This window comes from Capra hircus, chromosome 14, assembly GCF_001704415.2.
Source record: "Capra hircus breed San Clemente chromosome 14, ASM170441v1, whole genome shotgun sequence".
NCBI classification, from domain to species: domain Eukaryota; kingdom Metazoa; phylum Chordata; class Mammalia; order Artiodactyla; family Bovidae; genus Capra; species Capra hircus.
Genome location: NC_030821.1, coordinates 80709063 through 80724941, shown reverse-complemented (window position 1 = coordinate 80724941; position 15879 = coordinate 80709063). Strand labels below are relative to the sequence as shown.

At 55.3% G+C, this 15879-nt stretch overlaps 2 protein-coding genes across 3 annotated transcripts; both read right to left on the bottom strand.

Annotated features, from left to right (window-relative positions):
- GLI4 (GLI family zinc finger 4) lies at positions 128-11999 on the bottom strand. 2 transcript variants are annotated; one of them, XM_018058667.1, is made up of 6 exons: positions 11918-11999; positions 10422-10528; positions 6229-6471; positions 4745-4913; positions 1930-2046; positions 128-1191 (listed from the first exon to the last, which is right to left on the bottom strand). In XM_018058667.1, exons 2-6 carry the CDS (start codon positions 10518-10520, stop codon positions 269-271), a joined length of 1551 nt encoding a protein of 516 aa, XP_017914156.1. In that variant the 5' UTR covers positions 10521-10528; positions 11918-11999; the 3' UTR covers positions 128-268. The 2 variants fall into 2 exon arrangements, with proteins under 2 accessions (XP_017914156.1, XP_013824512.2); XM_013969058.2 differs by lacking the exon at positions 6229-6471.
- Positions 9353-14129, bottom strand: ZFP41 (ZFP41 zinc finger protein). Its single transcript, XM_013969062.2, is given in 5 exon segments — positions 9353-10353; positions 10422-10528; positions 11918-12774; positions 12776-13139; positions 13142-14129. Coding segments are annotated over 3 exon segments (585 nt in total). The 5' UTR covers positions 13248-14129; the 3' UTR covers positions 9353-10353; positions 10422-10528; positions 11918-12659.

The following is a 15879-nucleotide window of genomic DNA, read 5'->3' as shown; positions in this document are numbered from 1 at the left end:
GGTATCCAACTGAAGTCTCCAGGTTTAGGTCCATTGCTGTTATTTACCAACCCATATACACATGCAATCTGCACCACGCCCTGCACAGAGCCCAAGAAGGTGATGAAGTCAGCTCCCGGGCCTCCTCTCGTTTCCATCAAGTACAAAGAATTTATTTGGGACAGGGCATGTGATGCCAGCTGTGCCAACCAGGAGGGTGTGCAGGCAAGAGCCGTTCGCGGGAATGCCGCCTCGACCCCAGGCTGCTGCCGCGTGTTCCCAGTGCTCGCTACTCCCGGTAGTGGACCCTCTGGTGCTGGATGAGCTGGGAACTCTGGCCAAAGGCCTTGCCGCAGGTGCCGCAGGCGAAGGGCTTCTCACCGGTGTGGGTCCGCAGGTGCCGGAAGAAGTGCGAGCGGCCGCGGAAGGCCTTGCCACAGTCGGGGCACTCGTAGGGCTTCTCACCCGTGTGGATGCGCTGGTGCTCGATGAGCACCGAGCTCCAGATGAAGGCCTTGCCGCACTGGCTGCAGGCGTACGGCTTCTCGCCCGTGTGCAGCCGCTGGTGCCGCACCAGGTTGGAGCTCTGGCTGAAGGCCTGGCTGCATTCGCCGCACTCATATGGCTTCTCCCCATTGTGGATGCGCAGGTGCTGCGTGAAGTGCGAGCTGTGGCTGAAGGCGCGGCCACATTGGCCGCACTCGTAGGGCTTTTCGCCGGTGTGGATGCGGTGGTGTTGGATGAAGCCCGACCAGCCACGGAAGCGCTTGCCGCACTCGTGGCAGGCGTAGGGCTTCTCGCCCGTGTGGATGCGCTGGTGCTTCATCAGGAGCGAGTTGTACTTGAAGCTCTTGCCGCAGGCCTCGCACCTGTGTGGCTTCCCGCCCCGCGGGCCACCCTGCTGGGTCCCGAGGCCTGAGCCCCGGCTCAAGCCACCCGCCAGCTCGGCTGTGCGCCCCGGGCTGCTCTCTGTCTCGGAGGCCCCCTGCGACCCGATCCAGGTGCCTCTCTTCTGGGAACGGGGCCCGGCCCTCGGTGGCTGGCCTGCTGGCTGCTCCAGGCTGGGCTCCTGCCCAAAGTGGTCCCCACCACTGGGTCTGTGGGGAAGGCTCCTCAGCAGGGTCCTTAGCACGCCCTCGGCCTGGTGCACCTCGTCTTCAGGATTGTGCTGGCGGGGAGACGACGGGGCCTGCTCCGGCTCCGACTCAGAACCTGAAACAAGAAGCGGGAGAGGTGGAGGGCTCTCAGAGGCCACCCCTCACAGGACCCCGTCCCACCCCAGGTGCCTGCGCCAGGGTGGGAGCGGACGGGTCATGCGTGGGTTGCTGGAGGGCGGGGCGGACAGGAGGTTCAGACTTGGAGCCAAACAAAAAAGCCCCTACTCCCCAGGCTGCTGGCCTGGGAAGTCAGCGCCTGCCGCGTCCTCTCCGAGGAGGCACCTCTCCAGGCCCCTGTGGCCCCTGAGCTGCTTCAGGGAGCCCCAGGGGACACCACAAGGGCTTCTCTGGGGGAGAGGCGGGGTAGGGTGGGGCAGCAGAGAAATGAGGGGCTAAGCGCCTGGACAGATGAATCCAGTTCCAGGCTTTGGAGAGAAGGGGATGGGGCCAGAACTTGATTCAGGGGGCTAGAGGAGGCGGGGGGAAGTATGCTGGGGGAAGGGGGGCCAGGACGACTCCCAAAGTGCTGGCCTTGGGCGCCAGTGGTGCTGGGGCAGACACTAGCTGGACAGGCCAGGGCTATGGGGGCCTGGGCAGCACTCAGCCGTGACAGTGGAGGTAACAGGATGGGCATCAGTGGGGACGGGCTGTGGGGGACGGAAGCGCGCTCTGAGCCAGGGACAAGAAGGGCCTGGGGGCCTGGCTGTGTGGTGGGCATAGCCCGGAGCCCAGTGGGCAGCAGCCGCAGGTAACTGTGATGCAGGCAGGGCCCTGGTGCAGCCTGCTCACTCACCTGACCAGCAGGTGTCTCTGCAGATCTGGACCTCTGCCACCTCCTGGAAGTCCAGGTCTGACAGCTCCTGCTCCTGTGGGGGCTGGGAGGGCACCTCAGGGCTGCTGCTGGGGAAGCCTGGGGGTCACAGGGGGCTGGGGCTCATTTCCCCCTCCTCTGGAGGCTCCTGAGAGCCACAAAGGGTTGGAGTGTTCAGGAGACAGGTGTGTGAGGGGCCCCGAGACACCACGTGGCTGCCCTGCAGTGGAGGAGGCGGAGCGCCAGCTGCTCTGGGCTGCTGCCCTCACCCTGCCACTCAACCACCCGAAGTCTGGGGCTGGCCAGGAGTGGCCTGCTAGGTGGACAGCCTGCTCATACGGCCGCATCCTGACACGGCCTCTCACAGAGCTCGGCACTGTGTCCCCCTATGCTGGGCACCTCCAGGGTAGCTGTGACAGAAGGCTTACAGCTTGGCCTGAAGGCAGGCCACCCTCAACTAGCAACAGGGACAGGCCTGCTTGACCCTGGCCGTGGGCCCCAGGCCTGAGGCTCAAGTGGACAGCGTGCTGCTGTGGCCGGTGCTCCAGAAGGAAGGCAGTGGGTGGTTTTCTGGTTCAAAGTTTTCCGCGTAGAACAGCCCAGAAAGTGTGTTGTTAGGCCTGGACACACTTGCAGGAGAGGAGCAGGGGGGTGGGGTTGGCCACTGGGTACCTGGAATTCAGCTTCAGGCGCCAGGCCAGGGGCACCTCTGGGAAGACTGCCTCCTTGCCGGGGGCCCCTCCCTCCTCCAGCCTGCGAGCCCCAGGGGTCCAGCCCTCCATCTGCAGGGCACTAGTCCCTGAGGGGCTACGCCAGGCCCACCACCCAGCCCAGTGCAGTGCGGCTCCGCTGTAGTCTTTGGGAGCTACGAGCGAAGAGGGGCTGAGCCCTGCCCCGCACCTGCACCCCCCAACCCAGCACCCCTGCCAGGGACCAGGCCCTGTCCCCTCAGCCCATGCTGCTCCCTGTCCCGCTCAAGCTGACCAGGGCTCCCCTTCTAAGGACACCCTCTGGCCTGGCGTCCAGCACTCTGCTCAGCCGCAGGTTCAGAAATGGTCCTTGAGGTGGGCGGGGTCGCTGGGCTCAGGCCTGGCTGTGTCTGAGGGACCCCAGGCCTGCCAGGGTGGATCTCCCGAACGCTCTTTCTGGCCTATCGCACCGACTTGGACACAGGAGTCGGGAGGCTGGGGCCCCAGAAGTCCTGGCCTCGCTGGCTGGAGGGCCCTGGGCAGGTTCCTGAGATGCTGGGGTCTTTCCTGCAGAGGCCCCTGTGGACCCCTGAAGAGCAAAGCCTTAGCAGTAGAGGAAAGGCTCGAGAGTCTGAGAGGTTCTCTCTGCCCTGAAAAACAGCCTGGACGCAGTTGGGAGGGGTGAAGCCCCACTCCTTCCAATCGGGCAACCCTCAGGCATCTCAGGGCACCTGGACATGGCTCAGAGCGCCCAAGACCAGCCTCTGGGCCCGTGCTGTCCGTGGCTGGGTGAGATCAGGTCAGGGGCAGCCCTGCTCTGCAGGGGCTTGGGGACCAGCCTTCATATCCTCAGGACAGCCCCTCCCAAGTCCTGTGTCCTGCTGGTCTGCCTCCCTGGGGAGGAGCTGTGGTGTACTGGGCCCGCAGGGGAGTTGAGGGCAAGCGCTTCAGTCAGGCTGTGGGGTCTGGATTCTGCTGGGCTCCACTGGCTCAGGTCTGGGCTTCCAGGTCCCCATCAGAGATGTGGCGACAGGAGGTCCTACTCACCAGGCTGGTGTGAGGGTGACATGAGGAGCTGGAGGTGAAGTGCAGGCCCCCAGGGGCAGCGTGGGGGCCCTGAAACCTGTGTGTGCCCAGGGGGCGGGTCTGAGCTCCTTGAGGGCAGCGCCCAGCTCCACACCCACTGCACACGCCCCAGCCTGGCCCGTCACAGGGCACGCTAGCAGCTCCTACTCGTCCTCGACTGACCCGTTATCTCTGGCTGTGTGCGAGCTCAGGCCGCCCCTGCGACCTCTGTGGGCCTCACTGTCCTCGCGTGTTTGGTGCCCACCCCCGGCTTCCTCTGTCCCCACACAGAGCCCTCAGCACACAGCTGGCACCCAGCATAGCTGCTGCTCAGCCCATCTCAGCTGCCATAACACCACTTGCTATAACGCCAGGACCTGCCAAGAGTGAGAACCCTGGGCCCAGAGTGGGCCCTGGGCACAGTGCCAGCTCTTGAGGCAGTGGCACAGGCTCACACCTGCTCTGAGAGCGATGGGACACATCTGGGCTCCCATCCAGCTGTCACCAGCATCTGTGTCCCCCACTGTGAGAGGAGTGAGGCCAAGCCTCCTGTGGAATGTGGGGCATGGAAGGAAGCCCCGGACTCTGATGACTGAGTGTCAGCAGGGCCCAGGGGCACCACACGCCACAGGGCTGCGACGTCCTCCCCAATCAGCTATTGGCTATTCCCACACCTGGACACCCCCAGATCCTGCTGGGGGCTGCAGCAAGGTTGGTGGCTCCACCTGCACAGGGCTCCCCACCCAAACCAGCTTGCCCAGATCTCCAGACACTATTTTCCTGGCGTGGGAGCAAAGGCTGGGAGAGAGACAAGGTGACTTGCTTCTGTCACACAGGCCTGGCCATCAGGGCTGCTTTTTTTGCAGCCCCGATTCCCTAAAGAAACACAGTCCGGGGGCCTGTCCCCTAGGGAGCTACTGCTCACACAGCTCAGCCCAAAGCTCAGCCACCACTGCCCGAGTCCCAACTCAGGTACCAGGGTGCAGGAGCCCCAGTGCCCAGCAAGCTGCCTGCCCGCAGTGATAGTGCAGGGAGGCAAGTACCATGTTGATGACCGTGGAGGTGGAGGTGAAGTTGGGCTTCATGGTGGTGGGCTCCAGGTGTCCCGGGTGACTCGAAACTGACCGGGGACAGGACATGAGGGGGCTCCTGACCGTCCCCCAGGGCCGCCATCTTCCCCCAAGGCCCGCTGAAGGAGTGCACACTGGGGACCTGGGAAAATGAAAACCATGGCAGGGTGAGGGGGTCAGAGGGGTGTGCCGGGGGTGGGGGTGGCAATCAGCCACAGGCAGAGCCTCCCTCCCTGGGTAAGGAATTCCAAGAAGCAACCTGTGGGGCCCAGAGTGTTGGAACTGTTCGTTCTACCAGGTGCACAGCATCAGCACACCTACAAGAACAGAATGTTCTCCCAACCCAAGGCCTTGCCCACTGGGAGAAGCAGGCTGTTCTTCCAGAAAAACCTCCTGTCACAGCTAGGGGCCCCTGGCTCTGGGGAAGACAAAAACTGAACCCTGCCTGCTGGAGCATGAACATTCCAGGTTAACTCTCAAGGAAACTCTTCCAGAGAGGAAAACCCTCCACAGAGCCCTCAGAGGCTGCAGACCTGGCCCCAGCACACCTCGGTGCTCTCAGTCTCCTCTGGGTCAAAAACACCCTCCTTTAATCTGGTTTGCAACAACAGCTTCGACCAAGGGGAGAGTTTTTCTTTCACACTTTAATGAAGTAGGTCTTATTTGGGGGTGAAAAAGGGGCAGGAGAAAGTCCAAAGTTAACGAACGTCCGGCCATGGTGCAGACATTACCTGTTTCAAGTGAGCGGGGAGGCAGCCACCACAGGTGTCCTCGGGGTCAGCCCCCACCAGACCTCAGCCCCTAATGATGGCAAGGGTCACCGGCAGCTAGGTAAACTGCCACAGGGTGGGGTGCAGTCCTGAACCTGGGTGCAGGTTCTCACTCCCGCTAAGACCCATCTTATATCACTTAGTTAATATCCGGGGGGCAAATGCACCGCCACCTCTACCCTGGCTGTCTGAGGGGAGGCGGCAGTCACACATGGACGCAAACCCTCCACCTCCACGCTGCTGTGACAGGCTGAAGGCGGAGGGGACACAAACGGCACTGGCCCGGGCGCGAACCCTGTCTACTCCCTCTTCCGCAGCTTGGAGCCTGTGCCCCGCGGGAAAGGGCCCGAACTCCGGGGGCCTGGCAGCAGAGAGCAGGCAGCCCGGGCTGCGTTCAGCCACCGACCTCGGGCCAGAGGCAGCTCTGAGCCACTTTCCCGTCTGCAGAGGGGGGTCGCCACAGCTCCCGTCCCTGGGGTTCCGGGAGCGTGGGAAGGCGCCCCGTAAACGGGCACCCGCGACTGTTCGGGGACAGTGTGCCCGCTGCAGCCCCCACCCGCGCCCCCAGCCCCGGTCGAGGCCAAGGCGGCGGCGGCTGCAGGGGCCGGACCCGGCCCGCGGGGACGACGCGCGAGCGAGGCTGGGCTCCCCGGCAGCCTCCATCACCACTGCCCGGTATCCACTCACCTTCCGAGCGGGAGGTAGCCGCCCGGGCGCCGGCCGGAAGTGCACCCGCGTCCCGCCCCGCCCGGCCGCGCGCACTTCCGGGACGTTCTGGGTGCTGGGAGGACCACTGCCTCGGTGACCTCGCGGGGCGGTGGGCGGGGCGCCGCGCGGGGCGGGGAGTTCCTTAAACTGTGCGGCGCCGGCTGGAGGCCAGTGGACCTGCCCCACAAGGATCTGTGGCCTTTGATCACAGGAGCCCGCAGCCTGTCGAGGTCAGTCGCCCCAGGTTCGTCTGTTGAGCTCTCGGTCCCCGGTTGCACATGCTTCCAGAGCAGCGCGCGCCTGGCAGGGATGGCTCACACATACTCTACAAGCACAGTTCTTATAGCCACTGGAGTGCTCCTGTCCGCAAGAAGAAAAGTTCCACCCAAAGCATCCTCGGGGGAATCTTTCCCTAGCATGGACGGCCATCATTTGCTAGGGAACTTGCTGAAGTCAGTCCTCCTCTCTTTTTGGGCTGTCTCAAATGCCCCCTAAACTACCCTGCCATTGAAGTGTGTTCCCAAACTTTAGGTCCTGAGAAGTGTTACAGATTTCCCCACAACCTTTTCATGGAATTCTTCCTGAATTTCCTGATGTTCACTAAGTCTCTTTCTCAGCCCAGATCTTACAACCAGAAAGAGAAGTGGACTCACTCTCTCTTGTTGGGAAAAGCAACAGCTGGAGGAGGATTCCATGAACCCATCCACCAGGGATGGACGTCCAGCAGAATTACTTCCCCATGGCTACCTCTGAGTCTGGGCAGGTAGAGGACAGAAGACAGCAAGAGAGGAGCCACAGCCCCAGGCCTGAGGATCTCATCAGGGAGGAGGAGACATCTGGTCCCAGGTGGCTGCCACGGCAGCAGAGAAACCGGATAACCAGGGACACGTGAAGGACCAAGTGTGTGGGGAGGGCCTTCCTTGGTGGGTGGTGAGACCGGGATGAGAACAGAGAAAGAGGCTGAAGCACACTCGGAGCTGGAGAAAAGGTGCCTGAGCAGCTGATTCCTGCCCCAGACTTGAGGTGAGTCCCAGCCCTGTGGATTCTGGAAGGTTATCCCCTGCCCTCCTCTGCCTGACCTGGTACCAGGTCCTGAGTCACAAGCTGGGGTACAGTGTGGAACAGGACAGGTCCCTGCCTCCAAAACAAGCTGGACAGTGGTCTTAAAGTCAATCTGGAGCCTGGATTTCATTCTTCTTGTACCAGGAGCCAGCAAACTGTCGTGAGCAGAGAGTGAAGAGTGCATTTAAGATCGGTTCAGGGCAGTGGGGAGGCAGGAGAGAAGGGAGAGATGGGCAAGGTGCAGAGGAGGCTGGGGGAGGGCGTGTGGGGGACCGAACTGACCAAACCTGCTGCTGGTTGGGGTGTGGGTGTGAGTGTGAGGACACCTTGGGGTTCTGGCTGGAGTGAGGCTTTTTAGTACCTGGTTTGCAACAAATCCAAAGAGGATTTTAGCTTTGATAAAATAAAGGCAAAAAGTGAAAAAAAAAGCTTGCTCAGCCTTTGTTCTACAGCAGCTGCTCCCGAGGCAGCTAAGAGTGGGCGCGCCAAGCTCCTTCTTTGGATCCAGGCTCGGCAGTAGGTGCCAGGGCTGCTAACCATGTCTGGGGGCATCATCTTAATTTGTCTTGTGCACCCTGAATGAGATGTGTTCTAACAAGGTAACTGCCTCTTTGCTTTCCGCTGTTTCAGCTTTGGAAGGTGTCACAGGACCATGCTGCTCTGGAGCGCGGGGTACCCCACCCTGGTTGGCAACAGGATTGCGAGGAAACAAATGACTGTTTTTTAGGGTGTGTGTGCTATAATGAAATTACGGGGCTGGACCATACCCTGCCCGGCTTTCACCCACTTCAGGAAGCAGAGGCCACCAAACGCCAAGCCCTGCCGGCTGGGGATCGACTCTTGTTTCTCCCCATGTGCATGTCCAGGTGACGTGCTGTTTTCTTGGCTTGGCACAAGCTAATGACTGAAATCATACTGCGTGTTCTCCTGTCTTTGCGCAGTGCTGTGTCTGAGACCCGCAGACGCTGATGCACGTTTACCCGCTTCCGTGTAAATACTGCCGTAGGTGTCTCTTTAGCCCATGTTCCAGAGTTCCTCTATGGCGTGTCAGCAAGTGATGTTTCTGGGTCAGCAGGTGAGCACATCTTCAACTTGCCAGAAAATGCCATTTTTTGTTGTTAAAATGGATGACAGCTTTAGAAAGTTGCATTTTGTTATTGGTATATCAAATTCAACAGACTTTTTTTGTTGTGGTAAAAAAGTATATAGTGTTTATTATTTTAACCAACTGTAAATAATTCAGTGGCATTAAATATTCCCAGTGCTGAGTACGTGTCACCACTACCTAACAGAGACTGTACCTGTCAAACCCTCCACGTCCTCCTCCAACCTGGTAACTGCTACTCCAGTTCCTATGCATTTGCCCGTTCCAGGGCAATTCATTTATATAAATACACACAGTGAAATGGAACTCATATAAGTGGAATCATACAGTGTTTGTCCTCTGTGCCTGGCTCCTACACTAAGCATAATGCTTCTGGATCTCACCCACGTCGTAGTGGGTGGTGGTGCTCAGCTCTTTCCATGGATGGATAGTATTTTGTTGTGTGAATGGGCCACAGCTTCTTATCCACTCCTCTGCTCAGTGAATTATGGTTTCCTCCGGATATATGCCCAGGAGTGGGATTGCTGGATCATATGGTATCTCTAATTTTAATTTTTTAAGGAACCTCCATACTGTCCTCCACAATGGCTGCACCAGTTTCCATTCCCACCAACAATGTAGGCGGATTCTCTCTTCTTCACATCCTCTCCAGCATTTATTATTTGCACTTTCTGATGATGGCCATTCTGACCCAGTGTGAGGTGATACCTCACTGTAGTTTTAATTTGCATTTCTCTAATAATTAGTGATGTTGAGCATCTTTTCATATATTTGTGGGCCATCTGTATGTCTTCTTTGGAGAAATGTCTATTTAGATCTGCCATTTTTTGATTGGGTTGTTTTTTTGATACTGAGCTAGATGAGCTGTCGGTATATTTTGGACATTGATTCCTTGTCAGTTGAATCATTTGCAAATACTTTCTCCTATTCTGTAGCTTTTTTTTTTTGTTTCATGATTTCCTTTCCTTGTGCAAGAACTTTTGTTTGATTAGGTCCCATTCGTTTATTTTTGTTTTTATTTTTATTACTCTAGGAGGTGGATCCAAAAAGATATTGTTGCAAGTTTATGTCAAAAAGTGTTCTGCCTGTTTTCCTCTAAGGAGTTTATACTATCTGGTCTTACATTTAAGTGTTTTATCCACTTTGAGTTTATTTTTGTGTATGGTGTTAGAGAATGTTCTAATTTCACTGATTTCCATGTGGCAGTCCAGTTTTCCCAGCACCACTTACTGAAGAGACTGTCTTTTCTTCATTGTATAGTCTTCCTCCTTTGTCGTAGATTTACTGACCACAGATGCATGGGTTCTCGCAAGCTGTATTTTCATTATCATTCAGGTTTAAGTATTTTATAACTTTCATTATGGTTTTTTCTTTGACTCAGGCTACTTAGCAGGTTTTCTTTTTCTGGAATTTGAGTTTCATTTGAAGAGCAATAGCCAACAAAACCATCAAAACAGATTGATATCTGAAGGGTGTGGGGTTCAGCGCTTGGAGGCGGTGTGGTGTTGTTAATAGTTAACTCAGAAGAAATGAGAAACGAGACCATCAGTTTGCACCAAACACCAGGCGGCAGAAGAGCCGGTGGCTGATTGTAGACGGGCTGTGTGACTGTTTTCTCGTGGCTCTCTTGTTTTCTTGGGAGAGGCACTGAAGGCTGTCTGCTTGCACGGCCACCTCTCACGCCTGTGGGCCAATGTCCCCCCACTAAGGACACTAACACGTGACCAGAGCTGACAGTGGCTAAACTGAGGGTCAGTGTGGCACTGAGGTCACACACAGGCGGTGACCAGGCTGAGCACCGTCAGAGCCCCGATGTCACCTCTGGGGACTGGAGGCACAAGGAGGTGAGGACCAGCCAAGGCCCCACATCTCCAAGGCACAAGGGTGCGTTGGCAACCCCGGCTCAAGAGACCATGCTCTTTGCATCCGCCTCCTCTCTGGAAATCAAAGACATTAGATTAGAGTGTTTATTCTCTTCTAACAAACTGGCGAGATTAAAACTCACCTGCTGTCTGTGAGCTGCTGGAGCACTTCTGGGGCACAACCCGGAGGAAGGTATTTGCCAGCATGATCTCCATCCATCAGTCCATTTCTGGCAACCCATCGTTGGCCCTAAATGTGGAAAAGATATTTACCACATTGTTTATAGTGACCTAAACTAGAAACAGCCTACATGTTAGGAAACGGTTAAGTCGGCTTTTTATTTAACAGATCATTAGGTAGCCACAAAAAATGCTTCCCATTGGTAATAACATGGGAGACATACTAACACAGAGAGTGATAATTTTTCTACAGTACATGTGATGTATTTCTATCTATGGTATTAATACGTGTTATACAACAATATTTTATATATAACAATATACTCATCATGGGATATTATAAACCATAATAAATAAAAAACAAACCAAACTGAAGCGGATGCAGATACCCCCAGAACATGTCACATATCCTTTCATCTAGAATCAGCCAAATCCGGCCCACCGCCTGCTTTGGTAAAATAAAGCTTTATTGGCACAGAGCTGTGCTTGTTTATTTCCATGCTCTGACTGCTGTTGCATGTCATGGCTAAGCTGAGTTGTGACGGAGATCTTATGGCTACAAAGCCAAGAGCAGTTATTATCCATCCCTTAACAGGTTTGCCAGCCTGCGTTGTCACTCACTCAGTGTCTGGGTATTGTTGTTATTGCTTCTTTGCTCACATTTTGAGAGCAAACTGCAGACACTGTGACCTTGTTCTGTAGCCCTGAAGACCACAGCGGACATCTTTCATGACAAGGACATTGAGATGGCTGCAGACCATCAGACCAGGGAGCTTGGACGTTGATGTCTCCCCTCCCCCACTGGTGGACAGTCTAGACCCAAGGTTTGCCAAATGTCCCAGCAGCATCCTTTACAGCAATCTTCCCCACTGGGATCCCAGGTGTGTTTTCCCTAAGCCAGCCTCCCGGCACCTGTTTGAACAATTCTGCCTCATCACATCTCCAGTTCTGGGACTGTGTGAGTGGGATCACAGTGCCAGGTTATGCCTGGTCACACCTGGGGCCGGGCTGCTGGTACAGGAGGAGGGCCCACTGAGCTGTGGAATGGAGGTGCCTGGTGCAGGCAGAGCTGCTGTAATGCTGTAGCTTTTAGAAAGAACAAGAGTCTTAACCTGGAGAGATGTTTGCACTGGGAGCATTCTCTCCTGTCTTCTGATGGAGGAGGACCCAAGACCAGGGTCATTATTAGTTTTCTGGGTCCAAACAGCTGAAAATGTAGGTGTCAACATTTTACTGATAAAAAGCCGTATTACTTCCTGGATGACAGGCCCCCTCATCCCTCTGGTCCCTCCTCCCTCTTACACTGTGCCGAAATTCTTGGGCAAGCCACACCCCCAGCCAGGAGAGTGCGGAGGCCCAGCCAGGCCACTCCTGGAGGGAAGCCAAGGGCAGGCAAGCACATGGATGTGCAGGATGTGGGACAGAACCTGGGAGCCAGGCTTGGAGAAGTGGAACTCACCTGAACGGAGAGCTGGCCTTCTGTCTTGTGTCTGAAAAGCGGCAATGCAGGCAAAAGCTGGATCCAAGCTGCCATCAACATCCTGGGGCCGACATGGCCAGGGCAGGAAGCGCCCATGGTGGCAGCATTTAGTGTCCTGAGTGGTGAGCCAGACTGCTCAGCTGGGATGGTGGTTGAGCCGGGAGGACACACAGGGAGTCCAGTTCCTGGGGACGGGGGCCAAGTTCAAGGACTGGTGCTCCAGCAGAGGAGGGAAGGCACAGGACAAAGCACATCACTGCCGGCACAGCCAGCCCAGGTGGGGGGACCGTGGGGTTCCCAGTGCTCACTGCAGAAGCACTGCTGTCCAGCCCAGGGACACAGGCCTCCTGCCAGGCTGCACGGAGATGGACTTGGGACACAGTGGGCAAAGGGTCTGCAGACCAGTCTTCAAAGGAGCTGGTGGGAGGGCTGAGGCCAGCATGGGTGCTACAGGCGAGGCAGCAGTGGGAAGTGCTGCGCAGTGCTCAGGTCCCAAACCTGCCCTCTGGACAGCAGTTTGCATGCTTGTTATCATGATGTCTCAACCTGGAGATTCTCTGTATGGCTTGGGTGTTTGCTGACCTGGTTCGGGTGGGTCTCCTGGTGAAGGCAGGACCCCACCAGCCTGCTCAGACTCCAGAGGAAGAGGACCCCCAGGCAGGCCTGCCAGGACGTTCTTGTGGGCACAAAGTTCCGAGTCCGGTGGGTGGCCTCCCCACACTCAATGCTTCCTCCATGGGTGATGTTTCCGATGGCGAATGAGACATGAGCTGTAGGCAAAGGTCTTTCCACACTCCTTACATCCGTATAGCTTCTCTCCAGTGTGGGTCTTCCGGTTTCAGGAGATTGGAACTGCAGTTAAAGGCTTTGCTGCACTCACTACATCTAAAGGGCTTTTCTCTGGGGTGAATCCTCTGGTGCTTGGTCACGTCAGGGCTGTGCCTGAATGTCTTCCTGCACTGGGCACGCTGGAAGGGCTTCTCTCCAATGTGGACTCTCTGGGGACGAACATGATCCGTCTAGTGCTTAAAGATGCGCCCACATTCGCTGCATTCGTAGGGCTTCTTCCTCTGGAAGGGAGTGAACATGGGAACTCCTTCAAAGTCATCTTTAAACGAAGCATCTAAGGCCTCAAACATGTGCCTCTCATTCTCAGGACTGAGGCGGGCTTCCTTCCTGTGCTTTTGGGCCAAAGTGGGTTTGGCTGTTCTTTCCCAGATGCCTTCTCTTCTTTGGCAGTGTCCTTCTGCACATGCACTTCTGCCTCTGGGGTCTGGGTCTTATTTTTCTTGCCTGTGGGCTTCTTCATCCTTGTTTTCAGGGTAGAGGAAGGCCCCCTGGAAGCCGGCAAGGATCAAGGAGAATGGCCAAGGGCAAAATCCTCCAGCCTACAAATTCCCTTGTAAATTCACTTCTTCAGAAAGGACTTTATTTTTCCAAGCTTGGAACTGAAGTTCTGGAACAGAATAGTGCCAGCAACCCTTCTGGGGCTGGAAACAAGACCACAAACTAGTAGATTAAGTGAATGTCTGGGAGGAACTGAGTTACAAAGTGACAGATGGGCAGGGAAAGGGGCAGCAGAGGCATGCGGACACGGCCCCCTTCCTTTCTTGCTGGTGTGTGCCACCCGGACATCTCATAAGTTTCAGGCTGGACATAACCAAAGAACTGATTTCCCAGAACACCCCCACCCCGATCTTACTCTTCCCAGTTTTCCTCATCTGGGTAAATGTCATCATTTACTCAGTTGCTCACCAGGAATTTTTTTTAATGTATTTCTTTGGCTCTGCCAGGTCTTAGTTGTGGCATGCAGGATCTAGTTCCCTAAGCAGGGATTGAACCCGGGCCCCCTGCATTGGGAGGGTGGCATCGTAGCCACCGGACCACCAGGGAAGTCCCTAACCAAAGAATTCTTATTCCTCTGCCAGGGGCGACATCTCCACATCTGGATCCTCATGTGCACCATGGACCAATAACTGCTGTGTGGCCCCCAATTGTGGAGTTTCCCTGCCCTTTATTTGCTCCTTCTCCACTTCTTGCATTTGGGGCCAGACTATGTGCTTCTAGAGCTACAGGCCATGAGAGCCACGTGCGACCCTGACAGAAGGTATCGCCCATCAGTTCAGTTCAGATGCTCAGTTGTGTCTGACTGTAGCTCAATGAACTGCAGCATACCAGGCCTCCCTGTCCATCACCAACTCCCGGAGTCTACCCAAACCCATGTCCATTGAGTCGGTGATGCCATCCAACCATCTCATCCTCTGTCGTCCCCTTCTCCTCATTCCCTCAATCTTTCCCAGCATTAGGGTCTTTTCAAATGAGTCAGCTCTTCGCATGAGGTGGCCAAAGTATTGGAGTTTCAGTCCTTCCAATGAACACCCAGGACTGATCTCCTTTAGGATGGACTGGTTGGATCTCCTTGCAGTCCAAGGGACTCTCAAGAGTCTTCTCCAACACCACAGTTCAAAAGCATCAATTCTTTGGCACTCAGCTTTCTTTATAGTCAACTCTCACATCTATACATGACCACTGGAAAAACCATAGTCTTGACTAGACGGACCTTTGTTGACAAAGTAATGTCTCTGCTTTTTAATATGCTCTCTAGGTTGGTCATAACTTTCCTTCCAAGGAGTAAGCGTCTTTTAATTTCATGGCTGCAATTACCATCTGCAGTGATTTTGGAGCCCCCAAAATAAAGTCAGCCACTGTTTCCCCATCTATTTCCCATGAAGTGATGGGACCAGATTGCCATGAACTTAGTTTTCTGAATGTTGAGCTTTAAGCCAACTTTTTCACTCTCCTCTTTCACTTTCATCAAGAGGCTTTTTAATTCCTCTTCACTTTCTGCCATAAGGGTGGTGTCATCTGCATATCTGAGGTTATTGATATTTCTCCTGGCAATCTTGATTCCAGCTTGTGCTTCCTCTAACTGCCCATCACCTGGATGAACCTTGCTCCCACCCTCACCCTGGCCCTCCTGAGTCCTCTGCTGGGTGGCATCCTCCACCCAGCAGCCAGTGAACTCCATCACATCCCTGTCAAATCCCCCGTGGTTCCCCTCACACTGCTGCCCTGCCCCTTCCCAAGCACCTTGAGATTCACCACACATTCCCAGCCCTTCCTGCCTCAGCACCTGATTGCCCACAAACAGGTCCTGAGAACTAGTGCTGGCCCCTCACTCACTCAGAGCTCTACTCTGAGGGTTCTTCTCAGAGAAGCCTCCCTGACCTCATGCCCTGTTTCCTCACCAGGCTTTCATTCTTCCTGTGGCCTTAACTGGAGCTGACTGTCCACTGAGGGCCAAACCCAGGCTCTTGAGTGCATTATCTAAAAGATTTGACAGTCTCTGTCCCTAATCCCATCTAAACCCTAACCCTAACCCTAACATTCTAATATCACCACAAAATTCAAACAGGAATCAGTCAGTCCCAGTGACAGGTCAGGCCCAGGTACCTGTAGAAGAATTGCCAGCATGGCTCATGTTTCATTGGTTAAGAAGCTTCACCTGTCCCTTTTCTGTATTATTTCTGAGCTTCCTTAACCTCTCTTCCCTCAGCGCTAACAAATGGACTTCTAGGATAAAGCTTGACAAACTTCAGGCTCTTTAACCGCAGGCTAAAGAAATCTTCACAAGACAGGAGAAAGCACTTTCCCAAGAAAGCAGATCCTGTTCTGAGTCCTCGAGTCACCCTTGCGAGACCTCCCATGGCCTGTGTGGTCACCTGATCTCCCAAGAGGTCCATATTCTGCCAGGCTGTCTCACCCCAAAATGTGGTGCTCTAGATGGTAACATTTCAAGTGAAGTATGTTTTGAGGGATAAATCCTTTGCATTTCCTTTAAGTCAAAGCGGATACTAAGTCTTCATCCACTCTCCCATGCACAGAGGCAACACATAAAATGACTGGACAGTTTTCCCATCTTGATGAAAATATTTACATAC

Coding starts and splice junctions, on each gene's coding strand:
- GLI4 (XM_018058667.1), bottom strand. CDS start 10,520: ATGGGTTGCCAGAAATGGACTGATGGATGGAGATCATGCTGGCAAATA. Junction 6,472..10,421: donor CAGCAGCTCACAGACAGCAG/GTGAGTTTTAAT, acceptor TGACCTCGACAG/GCTGCGGGCTCCTGTGATCA. Junction 1,192..1,929: donor CAGAGACACCTGCTGGTCAG/GTGAGTGAGCAG, acceptor TTCTTGTTTCAG/GTTCTGAGTCGGAGCCGGAG.